At 46.3% G+C, this 25831-nt stretch overlaps 1 protein-coding gene across 12 annotated transcripts in view; it reads left to right on the top strand.

The window, feature by feature from the left end:
- TENM4 (teneurin transmembrane protein 4) overlaps positions 1 to 25831 on the top strand; it is a 763612-nt gene that overhangs the window by 721503 nt on the left and 16278 nt on the right. For all 12 annotated transcript variants that reach the window (XM_065595842.1, XM_065595866.1, XM_065595862.1 and 9 more), the window contains 4 exons: positions 1634 to 2511; positions 13549 to 13721; positions 18493 to 18728; positions 24196 to 24492. In XM_065595842.1, the coding sequence (XP_065451914.1) occupies positions 1634 to 2511; positions 13549 to 13721; positions 18493 to 18728; positions 24196 to 24492 (1584 nt within the window). The remainder of the gene's footprint in view (positions 1 to 1633; positions 2512 to 13548; positions 13722 to 18492; positions 18729 to 24195; positions 24493 to 25831) is intronic.

The raw sequence follows: 25831 nt of genomic DNA on the forward strand, positions 1-25831 counted from the left end.
ATATGCCATCATGTGCCAGCAATGCCCCTCTGCCATGTACATTGGCCAAACCAGACAGTCTCTACGCAAAAGAATAAATGGACACAAATCAGACGTCATAACATTCAAAAACCAGCTGGAGAACACTTCAATCTCCCTGGTCACTCAATTACAGACTTAAAAGTGTCAATACTACAACAAAAAAACTTCAAAAACAGACTCCATCAAGAAACTGCTGAATTGGAATTAATTTGCAAACTAGACACCATTAAATTAGGCTTGAATAAAGACTGGGAGTGGATGGGTCATTACACAAAGTAGAACTATTCCCCCTACTGTTACTCACACGTTCTTGTCAATTGTTGGAAATGGGTCATCCTGATTATCACTACAAAAGTTGTTTTTTCTCCTGCTGACAATAGGCCACCTTAACTGATTACATTCGTTATAGTGGGTATGGCAACACCCATTTTTTCATGTTCTCTGTGTGTATATATATCTCTTCCTACTGTATTTTCCACTGCATGCATCTGATGAAGTGAGTTTTAGTCCACGAAAGCTTATGCTTATATAAATTTGTTAGTCTCTAAGGTATCACAAGTACTCCTCGTTCTTTTTAAGGTGACCAAAACATCCTCCAGACAGACCTGCTCTCCATCCCTCCCACTGCAAAATCACACATGCTGCGGGAGACCCTCTTAAAATTATTTGGCTCCCTTCAGCTCAATGTCGAACCCCTTCTTTTTATATGAAACAAAATAAAATTATCTCAAAGTGTATTTCTACGGCTCTCATTAACACTGAAATGTCTTGGAATATAAAAGGATGCCAAATTATATTGAAATTTTCATGTTAGAGCTACGTTACCCACGTAGAGGTAAAATTCTCTTAGGTTTGGCATTATTCTTAGCAAATCAAACAGTATCCTCAATTGAGAGCCAATATGTTCCATGGTTAGAGCAGGAAATTGGGATCCCAGACTCTCACCTCTACTCCTGACTCACTGTGGCTTTAACCGCTCTCTGCCTCAGTTTACCCATATACAAAATGAGTTGGTAAAGCATTATTATTACTTAAACTTGGTCTTCCATAATGCTTAACGACATGAAAAAACACTGTGAAGCACGCATTTGATTTCATGCAGTGAAATAAATAAACTGAATTGATTGAGAATTCATATTTATCCATGGTTTCAGGACCAATGCCTGGATCCCAAGGCCTGTACTAAGTTTTCAAAAAGATGTTCATAGCTTGCATGCACAAAATATGCAGTTACAACACAGCACGTTTAGTAGCACAAACAGCTACCCATGTTGTCTACAAGCCTGTGTAGTTACACATGCAATTTAGGCACCTCTTCTGAAACACTTAGATTGTAATCTGTTTAGAGTAGGGGCCATCTTTCTGTTATCTGATTGTACACCACCTCGCACAATGGCGCTTGGGGACCTTGATGTGCTCTCACAATACAACTAAATATTTATTTAGTTCTCTCTCTTATTTCTCTTTTTAATCACATGCCAAACACACTACGCACCTAGCTATTGGATGGACGAGTGGAAGCTTTTAGAGATTTGATTGATAAGGCTGATTTTGGGAAGCAAATAGAAAAAATAGACATTTTAACAGTTTCTTTGTGTTGTTCCATTGTTAGGTTCGTCTAGAGTGGCCCACAGATCTGGCAGTCAACCCGATGGATAATTCCCTGTATGTCCTCGATAATAACGTTGTGTTGCAGATCTCTGAAAATCACCAAGTGCGCATTGTGGCCGGGAGGCCTATGCACTGCCAGGTCCCAGGCATTGATCACTTCCTCCTCAGCAAAGTGGCAATACATGCAACTTTGGAATCTGCCACAGCTTTGGCCGTCTCCCATAACGGGGTCCTGTATATCGCTGAGACCGACGAGAAGAAGATCAACCGCATCAGGCAGGTCACCACCAATGGGGAAATCTCCCTTGTTGCTGGTGCACCAAGCAGCTGTGACTGCAAAAATGATGCCAACTGTGACTGCTTCTCTGGGGATGATGGCTATGCAAAGGATGCCAAGCTCAATGCCCCTTCCTCCCTAGCAGTGTGCGCAGATGGGGAGTTGTATGTTGCTGATCTTGGAAACATCCGAATCCGCTTTATTCGGAAAAACAAGCCATACCTCAACACACAGAACTTATATGAGTTGTCCTCTCCTATAGACCAGGAACTCTACTTGTTTGACACCAGCGGTAAACACCTTTATACCCAGAGCCTACCCACCGGAGATTACCTTTACAATTTTACCTACACCGGAGATGGAGACATAACTTTGATCACTGATAACAATGGTAACTTAGTCAATGTCCGGAGAGATTCCACTGGGATGCCACTCTGGCTGGTGGTGCCAGATGGCCAGGTCTACTGGGTGACAATTGGCACCAACAGCGCTCTCAAGAGCGTGACAGCACAAGGGCATGAAGTGGGTCTGATGACGTACCATGGCAACTCTGGTCTTCTTGCCACCAAGACCAATGAAAACGGATGGACAACATTTTATGAGTAAGTGCTGCTAGGATAATATGCCTTTGGCACCATTTTGTATTCCATGTAATGTTAATGGAATAAAATTCACTGGATGAAATTCACCCCAGTGTAGAATGGCCGAAGAGCAAAGCATCAGGTCCCACGTAAGCTCTTAGTATAGGATTTAAGTGGTATATAGTGTGGACTGAATTCTCTGCACTGAGTGAATTTTACCTATCGATTTAGGCTGAGATATTCAAAGCTACTTAAAGGATGTGGATGCCCAATTCCCGTTAATTTTAGTTGGAACGGGAAAGTTAAGCTGGATATCGAAAAATCTTACTGAGCTTTGAAAATCTCAGTCTGGGGTTTGGGAAAGATCCAAAGGAGTTTCCAGGCTCGCAGAGGAGCAGGATCAGCTGACCCCACCAAGTACAGGGGAAAACCCGCACACCCCAGCGGGACTGAAACGAACACCCTCTATAGCCCAGAACAGGAGTACTATAGAAACTCAGCCAGGAGGAGCTGACTGGCTGCCCCTGCCAGCCTGAGCTGACTCTGTGCAACGTTCTGTCTGACCAAAGGGGGCACAGATGCATTGACACACCAGCTCCCACTAGGGCTCCTAGGTGTGATGTTGGATGATGATGATGATGATAATAATAAGAGTTCTTAAGTCTCTATTGAGGGGTCTGTAGGGAATCGCGGCCCACCCACTCCACTGGGTTCCAGCTCAGGGTCCTTAAACCAGACAGGCAGAATCAATCCTCCACAACTCCTCCTGCTGTGCCCTGAGCTCCTTCCTACCTCCCTGGGCTCTGTAGGCTTCTCCAGCCTGTAGATCCGGACGTCCCTTCTCTGTGGTGTTGTCTCTGGGCATCTTCTCACCAGCTTGCTGGCAGGACTTTACATCTCCAGCCTGCTTGCTCCTCTTCAAGGCCCCACTCCCCTCTGCTTCTCAGCTCTTTTTTTCTCCTAGCGGCTATGAGGCTGCTAATCAGCGCTGGCTGGTACTTGCTGAATTAACTGCTTGGTTGTCAGGCCAGCATGGGTCTGTAACCCCCAGTGATACCTAGTCATGGATCAGGACCCCATGTGCTAGGTGCTGTACAAACACAGAACAAAAAGAAACTCCATGTCCCAAAGAGCTGACAATCTTAAGTATAAGACAAGAGACAACAGATGGGGACAGACAGAAAGGGAGCACAGTGAGACAATATTGGTCAGGCTGGTAGGTGGTGTCTCAGCTCACCAGCAGGCCAACTGTTAGTAAGTTATTTGTAGGCTTCATGGCAAAGGAGAGTTTTAAGGAGGGATCTGAAGGACGATAATGAGTTACTGTGCGGATGGGTACGGGAGCTTCTCCCACGTGTTGAGGGGCAGCATGGGAGAAAGCATTAATATGCTTATTTGAATATTTTCCAAGTGGGCAAAAGAATCTGACAGTCTCTTGTTCACTCCCCTGCCAGAGCTCCTACTATCTGTGCTCCAGTGTTTTGTCCAATCTAATTTTATATGGCTCAGGGTGTAGGACTGACACCACTCCCCTAGGAAGACAATTCCACAGTCATTAGATTATAATGTCATTATTATTGTTATTGGTATGCTTTGTTACATGCCAGCCGTGTGCTCAGTGCTTTATGGGACACTCCCTGTCCCAGGGGACTCACAGGCATAGAGAAGACAGGATGCGCTGGGAAGCCCAAGGCAAGGATGATTTGGGGCGGGTGTTTGGTTTAGTTTAGATAGTGCATCTCTAGCAGGCAATGGGAGAAAGGTTGGTGACTTGGTATAGAAACCTGAATGGAATTGAATCTATGTGCAGGATAAGGCTGAAACAGAGATTTAGAGAGAGAAAGAACAAAGAATAAATGGCCAGATTGGCGTGTGCTTCACTGCAGCTTTTACACTTCATTGCCCCTAATTTACCCAGTTGTATCTCTATTGTCCCTGACTGAGTTAGACCCAGGATCATTTTGGCCCTTTTCATATTAACATGCTCCACACTCTTTTTTTCTTTTTTTTTTTTTTTGCTTAATATTTAGTAATAATACCAAGGCCTTATATAGCACTTTTCATCAGTGGATCTCAAAGGGAAGTAAGTATCACTATCTATGCCCCTTTTAAAGATGGGGAATCTGAGGCACGGAGAGGCAGTGACTTGCCACGCTTACCCAGCAGTGGGGGCAGGATTAGAACGAAGGTCTCCTGCATCCTGAGCTCTAAGCCACACAGCCTCCTGTATTGCTGGTTCTGCCTTGAAAGGGGTTGGTGTAAAACCTCTGCTAAATCAGCTGAGGGGTAATAGGTTAGTTAGGTTCTGTATTCCTCAATGAATCACAGTTCCTATCTCTCCACCTCCTATACCAGTGTTGCTCTCTGGGGAGCGGGTTAGCGTAACTAGTTCTCCTTTTTCTCTAGGAGTGGAAGCCCACTACCGCATCGTAATATTGTGCTAAATCAAGGCACTATTTCCTCTCTCCACAGACACCGACGCTTATGTCTAGCCTAGGGGGTCAGGTGTGTTGGAGAGCCCAAGCTCCAGCCCGAGCCGCAGTGTCCATACTGCTATTCTTAGTGTGCTTGCTTAAGCCCCTCTAGCACAAGTCTATCTCCAGTGGCAAGGGAGACAAACCCTAAGAGGCCCTGCACTTGACAACAGAGCTAACCATGGAAAATTAAGCAAACGAAATTTTAGGATCATTAACGATCACCTTTATCTCCACTTCCTCTATAGTTTTGGTCATAGACATAAATACAAGAGCAAATTTTTAAGTAAGAGAGAAAAAAAAGGCGAGCTGCTGTGTGGGTATATTCATGACAGCCCGCAGTTATTTCTTGCTATACAACTCAATGGGGAAGTTGTGAAACTTATTCTGGGCCAGATGCGTCCCTGGTGTAACTCTGGTCATTTCAGGGGAGTCACATGATAGCTTTTAACCTTTTGTAGCTAAATGGAAACCAGGGTTGGCTAGAGGTTGGCACAGAGGAGTGGGAATCGGGATTGATCTGTGTTCCTGACTCAGTTACTGATTTGCCAGACTAAGGTGCACCAGAATCTATGTACATCACTGTGCTTGTATCAGGGCATATTTCTCTAGTTTAGACAAATCCCATGTTCATTCATGATTGGAAAGTGCTTTGAGATCCTCAGATGTAAAACACCCTAGAAGTTGAAAGTAATTTAACTGCAAGTTACATAACACTCCCAGAGCCCCGGTGGACATTTCCGCATTATAGGCTTTACCTTGACTCCCATCAACAAATGCTGGCACAGGATGACATTAAATGATCACCCTATAAGAAAAGAGAAGAGGTCCAGTACTGAGCAACAGGTGCATACTTGAGTGAAGGTGGAAAGGAACAGCGGGTAGGTGCCAGTGTGAGCATGTTGGGTACATGGTGCTGCTTCAAGGGGAAGTTTGAATGTGTCAGAACCTGGGGACAGCCACTAGGGCCACATCATACCTTTGACTCAGGTGCAAAGATCAATGGTGAGAGAGGGTATGGCCGTATTGAACACTTCCAGCCACTCACCATGCATTTGTTTGCAAGTAGTTTTCTCCCTGTACCTGTTGCTAACATTGGGGTAAATCATGGCTCTTATGCCACAACGTGCCCAAGACACAGCTGAGTTGGTGCAGCACTAGTATGTGGAGCAGGAGGCAGGTTGTGGGGATCTAGCATTGGAGGTCGGTCTGGAGCACGCCATGGAATCCAGCTCCCCAGGGACTCCCAGCAGATCCCGACTCAGACTGGGGAGGGGGAGGTCTGCTGCAGCACTGAACGACTGGCTGTTCCTCCCCACACATCAAGGGGAGAGGAGCTGTGCGGACTACTGTACTCAGGGACTACAGAGCTGCTCCATAACCCTTGGGATGGGACTTAGCAGGAGGTTAGTCTGTTTTTCACCCTTCTCTTCTTTGAGAGAGAAACTCACTCCAGTGCAGCAAAAAGGCCTATGCCCCTTTGAAGTTTATTGTGACTCTGATTGCCAAGCAACTGCATTAAATACTCACCTTCACGCTGAACCTTCGTCAGTAATAATCGATGGGAAAGGAAGCGAGTCCCGGCAACTGCATCAGGCTAAAAATCTCTCGCCGTCCATCTCCTCAAGCCAGAGAGAAGGGATGATGTATAGTTTGTTGGGTTTTCTTTAGCTTGACCTGAAAGAATTGCTACCAATCTGGACATAGCTTATTAGTCGTTTTTTTCAGAAACCAGAGCCTTGTTAAAAAATATTTTTATAAAGTCAGGACTGTAGTAATTATCTTGATTAGCTCATTGTGATGGTATCACTGTATGCTAAATAATTTAATTTCCCCCAGAGCCTAAGTCAACCCTTTCATGCATTATTTAGCCAATATAAGGCTTTTTAGTTCAAGTCTTTTGTCTGCTCAATTAGTTCTCAAGGTCACTTCCTCAGATGCAAACATAGGTGTTTACACATCACTGCAATTAATGCTTAGGATCAAATTGCCCAGAAACCCCAAACCCATTTATGCTGCTCACCTACAAGAGGTGACTCACAGTCAGGGGGAAAAGTGTTCTTGAACCAGATCTTCAGATTGAAGTTAATGGAAATATGCCCATTTACATCAGCTGAGTTTTTGGCCTTTACGTTGTATGGAGATGATGTCTCATAAAGGACTAAAAGTTGCCAAGCCTCACACACTCTCTAAAGAGCAGCTTACAAAAGCATGTTGGATGAAATGCACAACAAGGCTGTGTGCTGGCCCTCTGCCCAGGAGTGAACTTCACCCTCCATGAATTAGCAAAAGCCACAACTCATTAATAACAACAGTAACTTTCTAGTTGTGGGTAGGTTTTTTTCCATTCAAGAAAATGGCAGAGTTAAGGTTGTTTGCATGTTGGGAAGTGGAAATGCTTCCATATATTAATGTGAATGAGTTTGGAGCCAAGGTTGAAGTTATAATTGCTTTCTGTTAACCTTCTCTTGTGATTTCCTTATTTGTTTAATGTTTGTTTTTGTGATGTGTATAATTGTGTGTCTAGTTTTGAATTGCGTGTGGCACCATTAATGATAAACAAACTAAGTCGTTTTGTGAGAAGTTATAGTAAAATTCTAGATAATTATAGAGATATATAACACTTCTCCTGTGCGCCAGAATAAGTTCTGTGGACATGTTCTGTGCCACAGGGACAGCAGTTCTGGGTACCTGGTACTAAAATATATATTCCTGGGGAATTCTGCACCATTCTGCACGTACAGAATTCATGTCCCCCACAGATTTCTTTGCTTTCCTGCAAAAAAATGACTTTCTGATGGGGAAGCAAAGGGAAGTCGTAAACGCAGTCACTTGACTCTCCCCAACAGTGTGAGCATGTCGTTTCAGGTGCCCAGATCAGCCAGCAGAGAGGTAAATCACTGCAGGGGGGCAGGGCTTGGGATCCCCCAGACAGTGGCTCATATCCTGCACTGGCTCAGCAGTTAGTCCCTGCTGGGCTGGTGGCAGGGAGGACAGGAGATCCTTTTCCCCTGGAAGGAGCAGCTGAGGCCATCACTGGGTCAGACCCATTCCCAGAAACTTACTCCGGCTGCAGGAAGCTCCGTACTCCCTCCCCCCGCCCACATCCTGCCCCCATCACTCCTCAACTGTTGGGGGAGGGATCATTGTACGGGGAATTGCTCCCCCCATACACCCAACCCCCTACCAAAGGGGGCGGGGCAAGCGTGTTCAGTTTTGTGCAATTAGAAAGTTGGCAACCCTAGCCTGGCATGAAGGGACAGGGCCCTGGGACCCTTGTGCTGTGTCAGGGTCAGGTGCAGTCTCACTGCTGAGTCCCTGTCCCGGGGTGTGGGCTACAGGGTGATCTCCCATCTCTGTGCAGGTAGTGACCTGTGCTCCCCACTGCCATGCTGGAGCCTCCACATTTACTTATTGACAAATAAAATGTACAGAATTTTAAAATATTGCGCACAGAATTTTTATTTTTTTTGTGTCTTTTTTTTTTTTTGGTGCAGAATTCCCTCAGGATTAAATATAGGGAGTTGTTAATGTCCTAAGAATAGTGAGAGCCCACAGTTCAAACACAGCAAAGTTGTTTATTGTTTGAGGCCTGCATGATTTTAACATTCAATGAGTAATATATATATTTTGGCTCCTCTTTTCTGTTGGCCATTTGGGGAGCTGGCATGTACTAATAATAATAGGGTGGAATATATTGATTTTGTGTGCAGGCTGTTTTTAAGGAGCAGGTTAGCTTGCATGTATGTAAAATATATGGGTAGTTCAATAGGGTTTTTATATATTTAAAACTTTGTTAAATATTGTTTGGAAAGTTGTGAAGAGGCTAGACTTTGTGGAGTGTATAAACACACACAAAATATAGTTTGTGAGGTGCATTCAGAGTCTTTAGCACTAAATGTAACATTAGTATGGTTTATTTTTCCAACCTATTTGACTGCTAGTTGCAAAAGGCTGATGAAATGTGAAAAATCTAAGATGAGGAAGCCTCGGGAATCCTGGAACAAGCTGACTTTCTGATTAGACAGTACTTGTGACCCTGCTTTGATTCCCAGGGATCACGCTTCTATACGACAGTAATGTGATAAATGAAAGCTCTGAATGTTTACAAGCTAACAATTAGGCCTCGTAAGTACCAAATACCATTTTAATTCTGTGCATTGAACCTTAGCTAAATAAATTTCCAATTGGGGATGGATGGCAACAGCTTCCTTTGCCGGCCTAATAATTGTCACTGTAATTGTAAAAGCCGAGTCTTTGCAGTCAGTTTGAATAGGAGGCAGCAGCTGCATTCTCAGGTGATGAATTCATTGCTCTGAGTGCTGCTGTGCTCATTCCCGTGTTTCAGAATTTCCTTAATTCTGGTGCTTTTGTAGCATTTGGAGAACACAAAAAGTCTTAGGTTGTGATGAAAACTGGGCCACCTCTAAATCCTTAGATTGTGGAAACAGGTCTATGCAGCTTAGCTTTGAAATGAATTGACTAGAGGAGATTTATCTTACTACAAATACCAGGACACACCTGCAGCTACATGAGAGCCAGTCACCTGGCCTTCCTCTCGGAGCTGGGAATCTGTCATATAAATGACTTTGTGGAGGCGGAGGTGAAAAGAGATGAAACATCCATGTCATTCACTTTGACTTGTTAAAACTTATTATCTATTCAGAAACACGGAGGCCTTAAAGTCAGAGGGACCCATGGGGTTGGGGTTTATAATAAACAGCATCCTGTATGTACCATACACTCTAATCCAAGACAAAAGGGCAAAGTGCTCCAGTCATAAGCAAAATATATAATGAGAAAGGAGAAAAAGAAATGTGCCATGAGAAAAGTACTTTGTGTCCAAATGGGAATGTCGGTCATAACTCACGTTTATATTGAGCCTTCTTTTGTGTTGCCATCCGAGTGCTAAAAGGCTTTTGTTTGGACATGAATTTTTTACACTTCATCTGCCACTAATTAAAAATAATAATAAAAATGTTAATAGTGCAGTTGCGCTACCTTCTCACATTCCCCTCCGTCGGATGTGACCTTTTAACAGCTGCGAATAGGTGAGATATCACCCCCAGAGTAAACTAGTACCATACCCACATCGGTTCCTAATGCAGATGGGATGGAGGTGGAATAGTCATTTAGAATACTTAAAATGCAGATGTTTCAAGTTATCTCTAATTCTCAACCCCAAATTCCTCTCCTGGCTGTTGGGTGACATTCACCACCATAGCTGTGGTGTTTTATTAAGCGGCATGTGTGACATTTTATTTAAATTATGTTTAGTTTTTTTTATTCTGATGTAAATATAATAAGCCTGTATAAAGATCTAAGTGCCTTGACATCTAAAATTTGCATATATGCAAATTCGCTCACACACACACACACACTCATACCTATATTTCTATATGTATGAGCTACTTTGTGTATGTGTAAATTATTTGAAGACTTTCAAATCCTCCTGCCCCAAGCAGCGGCAGGGCTAGGATGTGCAGCTGCCAAGAACTTGGCCTCTGTCATTGAGCTCGATGAGATGAGAGGGAGTCTGGAGGCCTGCTAGTGTACATGAACGGGTGAGTGCTGGCAGGTGTCTGAGATGTGCAGATGGGTGGGAACTGGATGGTGCTTGTGACTGGTGGTTGGTTGAGTGCTGAAAAGTGTCTAAGGGTGCTGGATAGATGGAGGAGTAGAGGGAGTCTGGAATTGCTAACGGGTGTCTGAGGGGCTGGCGGGAGCTCGGTGTAAAACTGGTGACTTAGGGTAGGTCTACACTTACAGTGGCGTGTACAGTACAGACACTGCGTGCTCAGCTAGCACAGGTATAAATAGCAGTGTGTACAGCAAGGCACATGTCTAAAGCCTAGGATATATACCCTGCATGGCTCTCTTCATGCCCATGCAGTGCCTCCTAGATGATGCTGAGGATTGCAAAATGACTCCGCTTCCGGGAGGTCTTCGTGCCTTGAACATTGTTGATAAAGAACGCAGTGGCTTGGCTTGAACGGATTGCATATGCTAAATATAGGGCCTCCTCTTTTGTCTACACTGCTATTTCTGCAGTGAAAGACTCCAGAAGTGGAGAAAGGCTCCGGCCAGGGGGAAGCAGCGAGTAAAGGCCTTCCGCTGCGGTGGGTAGCTCCACACCGCAGTGCATGTGGACGCAGCCTGCTTTTCACTGCGGCATGTGTTACACGCCGCTACCTGTGTAGCCAAGAGTAGGCAAGGTCTTAGTGAGGGTGCTGGTAGGAAGGCTGTTGTCTGGAGGGCTGTTTGTGGGGAGCTGGGAAGTAAACTGGGACTGAAAGGCTTTGTGAGGTTTATTTTGAATGTGTAAGTGGCACTTGTGGTGTATGGGACTTTTGCTGGCTCTCTGCATGGGGCTGAATGTCATTCATAGAATCATAGAATATCAGGGTTGGTAGGGACCTCAGGAGGTCATCTAGTCCAACCCCCTGCTCAAAGCAGGACCAATCCCCAACTAAATCATCCCAGCCAGGGATTTGTCAAGCCTGACCTTAAAAACCTCTAAGAAAGGAGATTCCACCACCACCCTGGTAACCCATTCCAGTGCTTCACCACCCTCCTAATGAAAAAGTTTTTCCTAATATCCAACCTAAACCTCCCGCACTGCAACTTGAGACCATTACTCGTTCACTTATGATCAATCATAGTGCTCTTAGGGCTTGGGTGAAGTAGCAGCCAGTAACAACCCCGTAGACTTCAGTGAGGTTACTCCTGACTAGCCCCATAGTAAGAGGAGAACAGGGGTGTATCAGACCAACATCTCATGTTTTTATATGTGACTTGACTCTTTAGCACCATCCTTGCCCTGAGGTTGTTAATGCTCCGGGTCTGAACTATGGGGTTCAGAGACAGAAGTTTGGGTGGCAGAGCGGCGGGAGTGGATCTGAGCTCATCGCTACTCTTAGGGTGGCACTCTGTGTAAATACTGGTGTCAATATAAAAAGCGCTTGTGCTGTTATGTAACACACCATTGGGGACAGTGATCAGGGATGCGCTTCCTCCATGGGACAAAGACACTAAATAATGTCCCTTGTTCACTGCCGCTGCAGGTGGCGTAAGGATGTCTGCTGGGACTCAGCTGATGTATGAAGTTACATAATGTTTTCAAGTAGGAGACTCACAAATGTCCTTACAGGAGGTACAGTGACACTTAGCAACCAAAACACTTGAGTTCCCGTTGCAGCGCAGACAAACCAACAACTAATGAGCAAAGAAAGTTACTCTGTATTCAGAGCGCTTTGTTTGACTTCCAGCTTTAAAAAAAAAGCAATGCAGACCAAATCCTGTGCTCCTAAAGTCACTCGGGAAAGGCTTAACTGGTCTATGCCAAACTCACAAAAACTGTCCTGAATTTATTCTCTTTTCCCCTCTCTTTTCACAACAAGGTAATTAATTACCAGGGCATTGTGCCCAGCTCTCCAAGTGTGAATAATTCCATGACTGAGAGTGTGACATGACTGTGGGCCAGACTCTCCTTGTCACCCAGGGGATGGGAAGACCATAATGTACTTAGACCTTGACTCCAGAGACCCCTGTCTGAGGCCCAGAATGTAGAGAAGATGGCCAGTTACCACTTTTGCTCACTTTCATTTATTCTAAATATTTAAGTTGGTTAAAAATAATCCCATCCTTAAAGATGAGGGGCCAACTCCATCCCTTAGGTGTAAGCATCCACCACCCCACTGACTTCAGTGAAATGGCAGGCACTTGCCCCGGGGTCGAATTTGGCCCATTCATGTTTGGTGTCCCATGGAACATACGTGAATTTGGGCCTGCCGGTGTGAAGTAGCAGGGGAAGACGCATTTGGGGGTGAGCGATTTGTTCTGTCATTGTTAGGGGCTCAGATATCATGGTGATGGGCATGGCCTTAGCAACAACTCCATGGCCTCTCTCAGGCTTCTGCTCTGGTGGATAGTGCTGCTAGGACACTTTTCCCTGGTTTTGGATCTTTGAGGGTGGGGGACGTTGTGTCATTATATTCTCTAGTTGCCGTCATGCTTTAGTGGGCCGTGGTGGGATGGCTTAAGCCCCATTTATCATTGGTTATTTTTGCTGGGGGGGAGGGGGGGCAGGATTCTTACTCCTTCTTTTCCTTGTCTGCTTCCATGACCCCATCGCTGTAGTATCTCCTCAGTGGGCCCAAGAGCTCGAGGGAATTGTGCCACTTTCGTTTCCCATTGCTCTCTACTCCCAGCTTACACTTGGGAAAATCCTGCTTTAGGAAGTTCTTCTCCTCAGGGTATAGTCCCCTTGCTACCTCCCTGCTTTTAGCTCATTTTCTGGCAGAGGGAACTGCTTGGGCAATGTCATGATGGAAGGGGCTGGTGGTGTGTGGTCCCTCTTTGTCATGCTACTTATTGAGTTATTGAGCCAAACCTGCACCCCTTTAATGCAAGCAAAACTCCCAGTGGAGTCAGTGGGGGTCCTGGGAGCCAGGTAAATCGGCAGGAGCTTTGCCGCAGTAGAATCTGTGTAAGGGCTTCAGGATCTGGCCTGTTCTTCGTAGAGCAGCACGTAGATCCCCCTCCTCTGTTCATGGTACTGATCACACTCCGTCCTCCTTTTCAGGTACGACAGCTTTGGCCGCCTGACCAACGTCACCTTCCCCACAGGCCAAGTCAGCAGCTTCCGCAGCGATACCGACAGCTCAGTACACGTCCAGGTAGAAACCTCCAGCAAGGACGACGTTACCATAACAACCAATCTGTCAGCATCAGGCGCCTTCTACACCCTCCTGCAAGGTGAGCCCGGTGACTGCCCCTACCCCACGTTCAACTGCACGCCAAGGATTACACAGCAGGAAACAGACATCTTAATTATCCCAGCACCAGAAAAACCTTCCACCCAGCGCCCTGCAACATGCTGGTGCACTCCCACTCGCACCCACTTACCAAAGCAATAGGAAACACGACAGGGCTCGCTGTCAGTTCTGCAGCTGTTTTCCATTTGGTTCTCAGTTGGTTTCTTAGCTGTACAATGCTATACTCCCTCGTCATTACCATCATTATTCAAACCCACAGGCTAGCTAAACCTGACTGCTCCTCCGGTAGACCCTGTTACTTCACTATTTTAATGGCTTCCCGCTTAAAGAGTCACTGTGTCCCCCACCAGAGATGGTTTCAATTAAGGAAGCTGTGTATTGGGGATCGTCATTCTTTGTGCAGTGTGCGCTGAGCACCCTCCAGGGAAACGACCAGTACACGGTCCCTGCCCCCAAGTGTCTGGGCAAGAAGTGAAGGGGGGCAGCAGGAAGGAGGAGTGAGTGATGAGGGGATGTGTGCAAGGTGGTAAGTTAGCACAGTCATTGCTGCATGTGTTGGGCCAGATCCGCAGCTGGTGTAAATCGGCACAGCTCTGCTGACTTTGCCCGGAGGGACAGGTAGGGAGGGGGAAGGTTAGGGAAGTAGGAGGGGGAAGAAAGAGGTGGGAAGGCAAGAGAGTAGAGAGAGTAGCAGGAAGGCTGAGGTGGGGCACTGTGGTGGGAGCAGAAGTTACACTCCAGAAATGCTTGTAGATGGCAAGAGTTTTCTTAGGATTGAGAATCTGAAGCTTAGCCCTGCTCCCTGGGGGTCGGGCTGTGCTCAGTCTCTGTCCCTCGGGTGAAGGGCCAGCAGGCTCTGTCTCACCCCTTCTCTGCTAACGCCTGCCCTGTGCCCAATGAAGATGCTTGTGGTCAAATACCAGTTTTCACCTTTGTATGGAAAGAAATGTCTCCGTCAGACCCAGTCAGCCCAGGAGTCACATTTATGCTGGTTCCTTAAAAACCAGATCCCTGGGTAGTTAATTTCCTCTTTTTTTCTACAGTTAAAGATAATCTCCTGCATAGGAAACTGCTTCCTATGTCTGTGAGCACCTTCCCTGGCCCCTGAGAAAGCAGTCTGGGGCCCAGGCCTTGTCAGGCTGTACCTTACATTGCCCTAGGGCATAGCTGGTGTGCGGTGACTTTTCCTTGTGCACTACAGAACACACACCAACTGGAACCCTAAGTAGCCTGGCCAAAAATCCACGCATTAAGATGTCTGGCAAATACTCAGACGTGAGGTTGGCTTCACCTCAGGAGCCTAATTAAGCAATAGAACCCGCTGTTGGGGGCTCTTTAGTGAGATAATTGACTGTGATGTGATTTATGCCTCCCGAGCCAAAGGCCAATAAATTGCCCAATAAATCTCATTGTGGCATCCCCCAACAACACGGGACAAGGCAGGACAACAGGCCATTTTTAATAGTTTGAAATGACAGACGGTGTTTTTAGTTCACAGAACGGATTGAGCGGGGAAATGAGCTTTTCCCACATGAAGTGAACTTTCTGGTACGTTAGCTTTCTTGCAGAGTCTGAAAGGTGTGTGCAGTCCCATCAGGAACAAATCCCAATTAGCCATGTTTGCAAGGACCACCTACAGAGCAAGTCTAGGCCAGGGCACAGTTGGGCAGCCTACTTTAAAAGATGCAACAATACTTTTCCCTTGCTCAGCCAGAACTGACTTTCTGCCAGGGGACAGAAAAGAGGCTTCAGGAAGAAATTGTTAGAGAGAACTAGTCTGCATGTTAGGGTGACCAGACAGCACGTGTGAAAAATCGGGACAGCGGGTGGGGGGTAATAGGAGCCTATATAAGAAAAGGACCCAAAAATCGGGACTGTCCCTATAAAATCGGGACACCTGGTCACCCTACTGCATGTTGGCCCATAAACTGGGCCGGCTCCAGGCACCAGCTTACCAAGCAGGTGCTTGGGGTGGCCACTTCAGAGAGGGGCAGCACGTCCAGCTGTTCGGCGGCAATTTAGTGGACGGTCCCTCACTCCTGCTCGGAGCGAAGGACCTTCCGCCGAATTGCCGCCGCAGATCGCGATCGCGGCTTTTTTTTTTTGTTTGGTTGGCTGCTTGGGGCAGCCAAAACCCTGGAGCTGGCCCTGCCCATAAACCAAGCGCGTTAGCCTGCCAGATGCCTAACACACTCAGCTAACTCAGAGGTGGTGTTACGCCTTCAGCCTAGGGGTCTCCCAGGTAGAGAGCACAAAAAATTCCAAAACAGCTAGTGCACGGAGGGGGAACCACACGTTCCAAGGCAGCGGGACAGTGATAGAGGGAGCAGCACAGGGGTGGCCGAACAGAGGTTTCTGGAGTCTGCCGTGTGCAGATCAACCAGCGCTTGGCTGAGGAGCAGCAGCAGTTTACTGTCTTGCGTGTGCCACTCCACGATAGTGGCTCTGGGGGTTTTAAGACTGTCTCTCCCTCTCAGTGGTTGTTCAGCAGAGAACGTAAGGTACTGACAGAACTCTTAGCATGAGCTCTGGCATAGTTGATTGGTGCAGAGCTTCATGATGAGCCCCAAACTGGCTTTAAACCTTTCAAGAAACCCGGACTGAGCTCTGAGCAGACTCGGGCTGAACCAAACGCAAAACTGGGCTGATATACGGTTTGATGCAGGACTCAGTGTGACACTGAGCAGAACCAGAACCCACACTGAGGCTGACGTAAAAGCCCTGTTCACACAGACAGCTGGATTTCACAGAGCTCCAGGGAAAAGCCCTCTTGCTAGCTCTAGGGGAGAGTCTCTGTCAGGGTAAATGGTGGAGGTAGAAGGTCCAGAGTTTTATTTCCCAGACTGTGTGCTACTGAAGACCATGCTCTTGGGGTTGGATGCACCAGTGGACGCTGCTAATGTGGTGCAGGGCGAACATACAGTGTCCTGAGATTCCCATGGACGGCGTCCCCATCTGTGCAGCGTAAAGCTGCCAGAGGCAGGTCTACCACTTCCTGCACCAGAACCCCCCATCCTGGTGAGGAGGAGGGGGGATGTCGGATGTGAGGAGAGCAGAGGAGCAGAGTGAGTCTCTGCTATGCCTGATTCTCCACTGGCATAAGTTAAATTTGCTGTGCTGCAGCTCTTATGCCAAGTCTGGGCAGCTGAGAATCAGGGAGCCCTAGCCAGTCTACCTCTCCAGTGCCCCTGGGGTCTCAAGGCGTTGGTGTCTACGGGTCGGATCCAGAGCCTGTTGAAGGTCAATGGGAAGACTCCTGTTGGCTTTAACTATGCCATTTAGATATTCAACGGGCTTTGGAGCTGCAGTCCTGGATCACTGCAGTACTTGGATACGCACTGGTAAATTCCAGTATCACTGCAGTAATAGTGTCAGTCCATCGCTTAGTTATCTGCATGCGTTTGGCTTATCTGGTCCAGCTGAGATCATTGGAAAACTCCATTTGGCTACAGAGGGCATTGGATCAGGCCCATAATGAAAGAGACCAGCCAGCTTTAGGCTTCCTCTCCTAATTGTATCCAGTTGTGCCATTTGCCAATATATCCTCGCCTGAGGAGAGATGATAATTTTGCTCTGACCTGATTTCCCCTCGAGCTGCAGGAGAGCAGCTAGTGAACAAATGTAACTTGCTTCAAAATGGAAAAACAGTTTTCATGAATTTTTAAAGGGATTTTTGTATTCACAATTAGGTATTTACAGCAGCCAGGGAGACAGAGATGGGAGCGTTCCCCAGCCTTCGAAGGAGCTGCAGAGCTGGCATGCACTGCATAATGGGTTTTGAACAACCCTTTCCCACTGAGTGGAGCCCAAACGCTCCAAAGGCTTCTCCGCTAGGTGCTTGGAAACTGTGAATTTTGACTGATGGAGGTTCTGCCTGGTTTTCTCCTGGGGGAGCCTGGGGAGGGAAAGCAGGAATATTGCCCTTCCCCTCCACTTCTGAACTGATGGGATTTGAGTCGTGAAATCTGTAGAACTGCTAAGATCCCTTTCAGGATCCACTGGAGGCCATATGGAAGCCCTGTGCTTATGCACTCGCCTGACCCACAGCTCCCACAGCAACTGTTGGTCCCTCAGAATCCTCTTTCAGGGTAGCCAGGAGCACGTCATTGGGAAAGCAGTTAGCGCTGAGTTACAGTGAGAATCCTTGAGGTGGAGGAACAAGGCTGAGGAGAGCAGCTGGCTCCACTTGCAGAACCTGGTCTCCACCAAAGGAGGTTACAAGACTTAATATAAACAGACATATTTTCAAGAATGACATATCTATGTACAGATATAGAGACAGATGTTTCAGGATTTGTTTAGGATGTAAAATTACGAACAGTGAACACACATGAGCTTCAGAAGGGATAGAATTCAGGACCTTCAGCAGCAAAACCCCACCCGCCCACTATGTGAGCTAAAGGAGTAACTCTGTTAGCTAAGAGAGTAGCGGGCTTTTATCCTTGCTGCGGCCAGCCCCTACAGGGAGACCTGAACACACATACTATGACAGAGTATTATACATTATTCCCCTGTAGTCTTGTTTAACCCGCATAACAGTTTTTGTGCAAGTGTGTGCAGTCCAGAAAGTGAAACTTTCTCTAGACTTGAAAGAGAAATGGACAATTCCCAAACAGACATTCATGGTGAACAGTAAAGGTGAGTGTTAAAAGTCATCAAAACGCTTGGCAAGAACTCAGGTAAGGAAAATAATTAAATATGGGTTTCTGTCATCAATCACTGGCTTGAGCCCATCTCTTACCTTTCTCCAGATCAAGTCCGAAACAGCTACTACATCGGCGCCGATGGCTCGCTCAGGCTGATGCTTGCTAACGGCATGGAAGTAGCACTGCAGACTGAGCCCCACCTGCTGGCTGGCACCGTGAACCCGACGGTGGGGAAGAGGAACGTGACCCTGCCTATCGACAATGGCCTCAATCTGGTTGAGTGGAGGCAGCGGAAGGAGCAAGCTAGGGGGCAGGTTACCGTCTTTGGACGCAGGCTGAGGGTGAGCAACAGGCAGCGGGGGCGACACTTGATTTTATCTTTCAGACATACTCAGTCTCGTGGTAGAGAGGGGCAGGACCCAGTTGCAATGAATATAATGGGGATTTTTTATTGAGCCTGGAGGATGGACAGACCCTGTAGTTCTATCTGTATCCCTAGCTGAGACAGCCTTTATTATATCTCCCTATGTCCTGACTGAGCTGTCATGGATAGCACTGCAAGTTCCCCTGCAGGTCCTGTGTATTATGGGAAATGCCACACATCCAAACCATACATAACGGGCACGTTAAGTGCACAGATGAGAACGCAGGTGCACAAAGCTGCACATGTCTTTCCAGTTGCACTAGTCACTTGGATTGAACATAAGTCTGAGGAAGGGCAATTTGTAAACCTCATTGTTCATTCAACATGCAGGCTCTGAAAATCTTCCTATTTCCTTAAATTTGCCACTCTGCTGACTGCACTGAGGAGCTGAGTCTGTGGGATGCTGGGAATGTGCATTTGTGTACCTACGGAGAATGCCACGCACACCAAAAGCCCATCTTCTAACTCTTGTTCTCCCTTTCGGGGGGGCGCAGAGTTTCTGTGCTTGTAAATGACATGTTTGGAAAACACAGCTGTGCACAGGACAATGTATTTTATGTGCTAGTTAGAGCCTCTTAAAGATCTACCCCCATAAGCCTGTAATTCCGTTGCTGATTGCTGATGAAGCTGTAATAATAATATTGACTACACTGCTGTATGAGCTGCCACTCCTGGAGTCGAGGGCTCTGAGCAGCTAAGGGGTAGTGCTCAGCCCTTGGCAGGATCAGACCTTCCGAGAGTGATGCTCAAAGTGTTGGTTAATGTCACTTGAGAGCTGGGATTCGAGTTATTTCTGCACACTTGGGCTAGGCAGTAAATAATAACACCCAGGGTCTCAGAATATAAATGTTCTGCTCCTTGCTTCTCATCCTCTCCTCTTTCCTGCTGTGTGCCCCTGGCCACTCCTGGGTCATTTCTACTCTTCACTCAAATGAACACGCACTCTGCCTGTATAAGCTCAGCCACCCCTGACCTCGTCCGCCAACGTGAACATTACCACAGACCGTTCAGTTTCCTTCATTACCAAGAGAGAACATTCTGGCAAGCAGAAGTCACTGGGAGCTGGGCATGTGCATCTTAACCCCCCTCATCAGAATCTGCTTTTGTGCATGTGGATCAGTTGGCTCCAATATTCTTTTGCCATGTAATACATAATGAAATTACCAAACAAGCTGTACTCTAAGGATAGACAGGCTTGCAAACCCTGCAGCTGTGTAAAAGCCTTTTGGGGTTCAAAGCAGCTTTCACCCATGTCTTCCCCATCCTGGCTAATAGCCATTGATGGACCTATCCTCCAGGAACTTATCTAGTTCTTTTTGTTATGCTCTCTCCTGTCGGCGTAGAGCATCTTCACCAGGCGCAGCTGCATCGGTACAGCTGGGCTGCTGCAGCGCTGTATGCATAGACACCCCCTAAATCTCTGCTTCCGTCCTTCTGTTTTCTTCCTTTGTTCATGAAAGGCTAACAAGTGGGAGAGGAAAGTGTGTGGCTGGTGGATCTGTTGTGGGGGTGGGAGGCGGGAAATGTGACACTAACATGTTTGCTGCCATCACATTGATCGCTCTGCTTTGTACGTTCCATCCCTGTCGTCTACCTGTTGTTTGTCTGATCTGCTTAGATGGAAGCGCTTGAGGGTAGGGATTCTCTGTACAGTGTCCAGCCCCCTTCTTAGTTGGTCCCTTGGTGCTACCATAATAAACATAATTAATAAATAATATGTTGATCCACGAGCCATAGCCAGCGTATTGAGGGTGCCGGCTGCATGGTGCAAGAGTAGTCACAGACTAGTTGATCTACCCCTCTGTAAGCCTGCGGAAGGAAGAGCTAAGGAATCTATCCATCGGGGATCCTGGATATTCAGGCTTTGCACAGGGGAGAGGATTTGGCCCTTAACACGTGTTAATTTTCAGCTTCACTGATCCACTGCATGTAACAGTGTTTGTCAGCCTTCTTCGTAGTTCCAGCTTTGCTGACCTGACTGTTTGCTGCATCGGTTGCAGCCCTTGCAGCAAACCTTTACCTTTACATATCCTGCACGGACTCGATGAAAGCTTCCATGCTCTAATTGGCCCTATCGGCGCAACAGATTGATGGCCTTGCTGGTCGGCTGGCTGCAAACTCCACTCCGCCAATAACAAAAGGCAGTGCGCAGGCTCCGTCCCAGATTGGAGTGTTAGCTAGAACACTGCTCCTGATAATGTAGCTCATTTTTTTTTCTTTTTACGAGCATGAACTTTTTAATAAAGAAGGATGTAAAATAATCTCTGGCGGTGGAGCACGTGGGATGGCTGACAATTACAGAGCTGTCGGCTTAATCCGTTTTATTTATTTAACCAGGGAAGCACCCATTGAGAATAGTCTCATATTCACCAGGATGCTGGCTGCAAGATAGCAGCCACGGAAACATTAGTTGTCACAACACTACCTCCCATCACAGCCTGCGTTAGTGCAGAGATCTCGGAGATGATGTTACTAACCATTACCGAACAATTAAAGCATTCTGACCTCGTCCCCAGAATATTTATACAGAGAACCAGCCCAGACTCAGACACACCGATAACCACAGCTTATTTGCCATGGGAATTCCATGCAAGCAATATTTTTTCTCTGTGCAACTGTGTTCAGTCAACCCCTGGGGATGGAGCTCTGATTACAGACGTGCCATTTGTACTCTTATAGTTAAGGTTGCCTCTGCGTTTTCATTATGAATCCTCATTTTCAGGGCTTTATAACTCGCATGCAAAGGCTGGCCCCAGAGGATGTTGATGCGCATTATTTTGACAATATTTTTAGCTACGGGAGCCCAAAAAGAAGGTTAGAAGTAAATGCTGGTAATGAGTGACACTGCAATTCCAAAGCAGGCTCACCTGTTTTATTGATCTATTCTGGGCTGCGAGCCTGGGGTTTATGTTAGTGTCCCTCACATTAACTGGAGGATATTTAATTACGTATAAAGGTGGGAAGAGTATATTTTGGATTAAAATTTAGGGGCTGCCCACCTAGATCTCAGTCCTGAAGACTCTGGTTAAGTACATGGCACCAGTTTTTAAAGGTAGTTGTGTGACGAACTCCCATTGATTTAAATAAGAGTTAGTTGCCTTAATACCTTTAAAAATCTGTCCCACGGTCAAGTGCGTTGATGCGCCACAGCATTCAGTATCGTTCAGGGTCAAGCTCACAGGACAGAGGGTTGGCACAAGATTTAGATTTATAAATCTAAGGAAATAACATATTGTTACTGGGCCAGATCTAGAGGTCCGTATTTGGTCCTTACTTGGGCAAACTCCCATTGAAGCTAATGGGATGTTGCCTGTGTAAAGACTTACGGCACTGGTGGGCAACCTGCGGCCCACTGACCGCACGTGGCCCGTCAAGGTAGTTAGGGTAATCCACTGGGGGGGGGGGCGCGAGACAGTGTTTACATTGCAACAGAGGGTCCTGTGGCATCTTTAAGACTAACAGAAGTATTGGGAGCATAAGCTTTCGTGGGTAAGAACCTCACTTCTTCAGATGCAAGTGTTTACATTGACCAGCCTCAGGCACAGCTGCCCACAGTTCCCAGTGGCCACGGTTCACCATTCCTGGCCAATGGGAGCTGCGGGAAGCGGAGGCTGGGCTTTTGGCTGATTTCCCGTTTCTCCCATTACCCATTTACAGTCTGTTTTCAACACTGCTGCACGTTTAATTGTAGCATTATCTACCTTGGTTCCACATTAGCCTTTTCTTTTCCTCAAGTCAGACCCTCCATTACCTTTGTTATCCATCACCTTGGTGTTATCATCAACACTGCCCTCTCTTCCTCTTCCTCCTATATCTTCTTTATCTGTAGATCTTCATCTTCTGCCTGCACATGCACACTCCTGCCTCAGTTCCATCTTTGCCCATCCATGCCTTTTACTTTCTCTCACCTCAGCTACTGAGAGTCTCTCCTTTGCCCTCCCTGAGTCCCAGTTCTCCACACTCCATCATGTGCAGAACACCCCCCACCTTCTCACACAAAAGCACCATTACATCATTTCCTTCTTCAGTCAACTCTTCTCTACCCTGTGCATTTCACGATCCACTTTAAAACTGCCCTTCTGCTTCTAAGAACCATCCATAGACTTATCTCCAGCCTGCTTCATAGTCTCTGTCCTCTCTGGCACTGGCCTTCTCTGCTTAATGCCATGCAGTATTGTTCCTGCTTGTGCGCTCTCTCACTGTTTGGAACAGCCTTCCTGTAGTTCTCACTCCTGCATTTCAAATTTTGATTGACAAACTGTATCTTGTCTCCTTTTGCCTAGACAAAATAATTTCTCTTCCCTCTACTGTTAGCTATTTAACTCTGTTTTCCCTCCCAAAAACAGAACCACAGGGAATTCAGAAGTGTACTGAAAAGTAACAGTCCCAGATCAAACTTAGGTCAGGGCTGAGAACCACATCTCATTCAATTTAGGAGTCCTGATTTTATCCAGAGTAGGATGGAAAATTGTCCCTACCATCCAGCTCTCAATGTGCGTATTTTTTGGTTTTGCACAATGCTTAGATACAACAGTAATGTGGCTTTATAAATTCGTAGACACACATAGCTAAACAGTAGTGTATTATCTGTTATTATCTGTAGTTCTTTGGGATACGGTCTCTGAACAAAAATACATTTCTCCTTTTACCTTTGAAATATATATGATCTGGCCTTCAACTGAAAGTGCAAAGGGAATTGAAGCAACAGGAATGTAATTACCCATGGTGGGATTGGCCAGGACATTGGGGTTAACAATCCCCACTCTTGTTGGCAATAGGGTCATGAGGTCTTTAATGACTACAGATGATCAGGGCCTCCATATTACATTTCATAGGAAAGCCTGTACCACCAGTTGATTCAGGACTGACTCCAGAGGCGAGTTGTACCTGATGAATCGTCCACACTGTTCCTTGCAGCGTTTGCAACCACAATGACTCAATACCATGTCCTTTTTTAAGTGTGTGAACTTTGACATCCATGAAAGCAAGGGACTTGGATGACTCCAGCACAGTTCAGGCAAGCACCTTGCAAGTTTCCCCAACAAAGTTGTATCAGCATATCTTCATGCAGATTGACGTCATCTCTGCTGCAGTAGTTCTAGGCCCCTTGTGAGCAAAGGATGTGTGATGGTTTTGCGGTACATCCAACACTGTCCTAACTGTGCACCCACTGAAGTCACTAGTTACAACTCCAGTTGACTTGAGTGGAAGCAGAGTTAGGCCAACAATGAATATTTTTGAAAATCTCGCCCTAAGACAATTAATGCATAGGTCTGTGTAGTACTGGGATTGATCCAAAGGCGTGTTTGGTGGGGGAGAGGCTATAATTTGCCACATAAAACCATTTGTGCCTTTCTAATTCTCTTTCTTCGTCTGCCCTCTAGGTTCACAACAGAAACCTGCTGTCCCTCGACTTTGATCGTGTGACAAGAACAGAAAAAATCTATGATGACCATCGCAAGTTCACTCTACGGATCCTGTATGACCAAGCAGGCAGACCTAGCCTCTGGTCTCCTAGCAGCAGGTTGAATGGAGTTAACGTGACTTATTCCCCAGGGGGACACATTGCAGGGATCCAGAGGGGAACTATGTCAGAAAGGATGGAATACGATCAGGCTGGCAGAATTATATCCAGGATCTTTGCTGATGGAAAATCATGGAGCTACACTTACTTAGAGAAGGTATATGTCCTCTTGTCCCTTACTGATGGCTACTCACTGTGTTTGCTAACTTAGGGCTAGATTCTCAGCTGGCATAAATTGACTTCACTTCTTTGACTTCAGTGGTGTGACAATGATTTACACCAATGGAGGATCTGACCCTTAGAGTCTAATACACAGATCTATGTAATCTACCTATTTTAAGGTGCATATAACTGTAGAAACTAAGCCCAGATGACAGCTAAAGTTAGCACCGAGTATCCCCAAAGGGCAATATTATCCTCCCAACCCCACCCCTCTCTGCATGTGTTTTGACCCTCCAAAGCTTTGATTATTTAGATGCAATAGTCCTTTGCTGGGCTGGATGTAATAAAATGCTTCCAGTAAAGACAAATTCAATTCTAGTCAAGTTACAGATACCATGAGTGCTAATAAAGATAAGAGTACGGTAGGGACTTATTTTGGATGTTCCACACAATGTAGAACCAACAGTCCATAAAGTCTAGCATCCTGCCTTCTGCAAAGATCCATAGGAAGTAAGTGTGGCAGGGGCAGGTGGGGAAGGAGAGAGACCAATCCACCTAGCCGGTTATATAATGCTCTTTGGTGGTGGGAAATACCTTTCTCTTCGCTGCAGGGATCAGTAGGAGATTTAACCATAATATCATCCATCCTCCTTTTAATCCATCTGTGAGCTCTTTAGGGCAGGAATTGTATCTTCCTATGTGTTTGTACAGCACCTAGGACAGTGAGGTCCTGCATTTGGGCTCTACAATGATATAAATAATAAATGAGGATAAAGCATCAAACTGTATTCCGGTATGTGCATTACGTGCAAGTGAGTTAGGGAACTGGGTTAAAAAATTTGCGATAAGTGGCTAGTAGCAGATGAGTTTCTTTTGTCGGCAGACAGACAGGGGTTGCCTGTTTGGTTTTGTCAAGCTGTTTGCCCCATGGTGGCAAATGGGGAAGTGAACTTGGGAGAGTTGGCTGGGGTATTTTTGAATCAATCCTAACAAGGGGTCCCTGGTTCTGTGCCTTTAGTCCAAACCTTACACCAGTACCTGTTACCCTTCCTCATTCTCTTCTGACCACATCTGCTCACACTGAAGTGAGTCTCTCGCTGTGTGTGTACCTCTCGCTACTTAAGGTTATTGTTATAATTATTATTTCTTCTGGTGCCCACCCCCAGTGTCTTAAGTGCTGGGTATTGTACAGACACCAAATAAGGTAGAAATCCCATCACGAAGAGCTGACGCTGAACAGTATAAAACAGGGACAGAGGGGAGGGGAAAGGAGAGGATCAACCAAGTAAAGTGTCCAGATGGCAATTGGCCACATATTAGTCCCTCTGTGAGGT

Source organism: Chrysemys picta, chromosome 1, assembly GCF_011386835.1.
Source record: "Chrysemys picta bellii isolate R12L10 chromosome 1, ASM1138683v2, whole genome shotgun sequence".
Taxonomy (NCBI): Eukaryota; Metazoa; Chordata; order Testudines; family Emydidae; genus Chrysemys; species Chrysemys picta.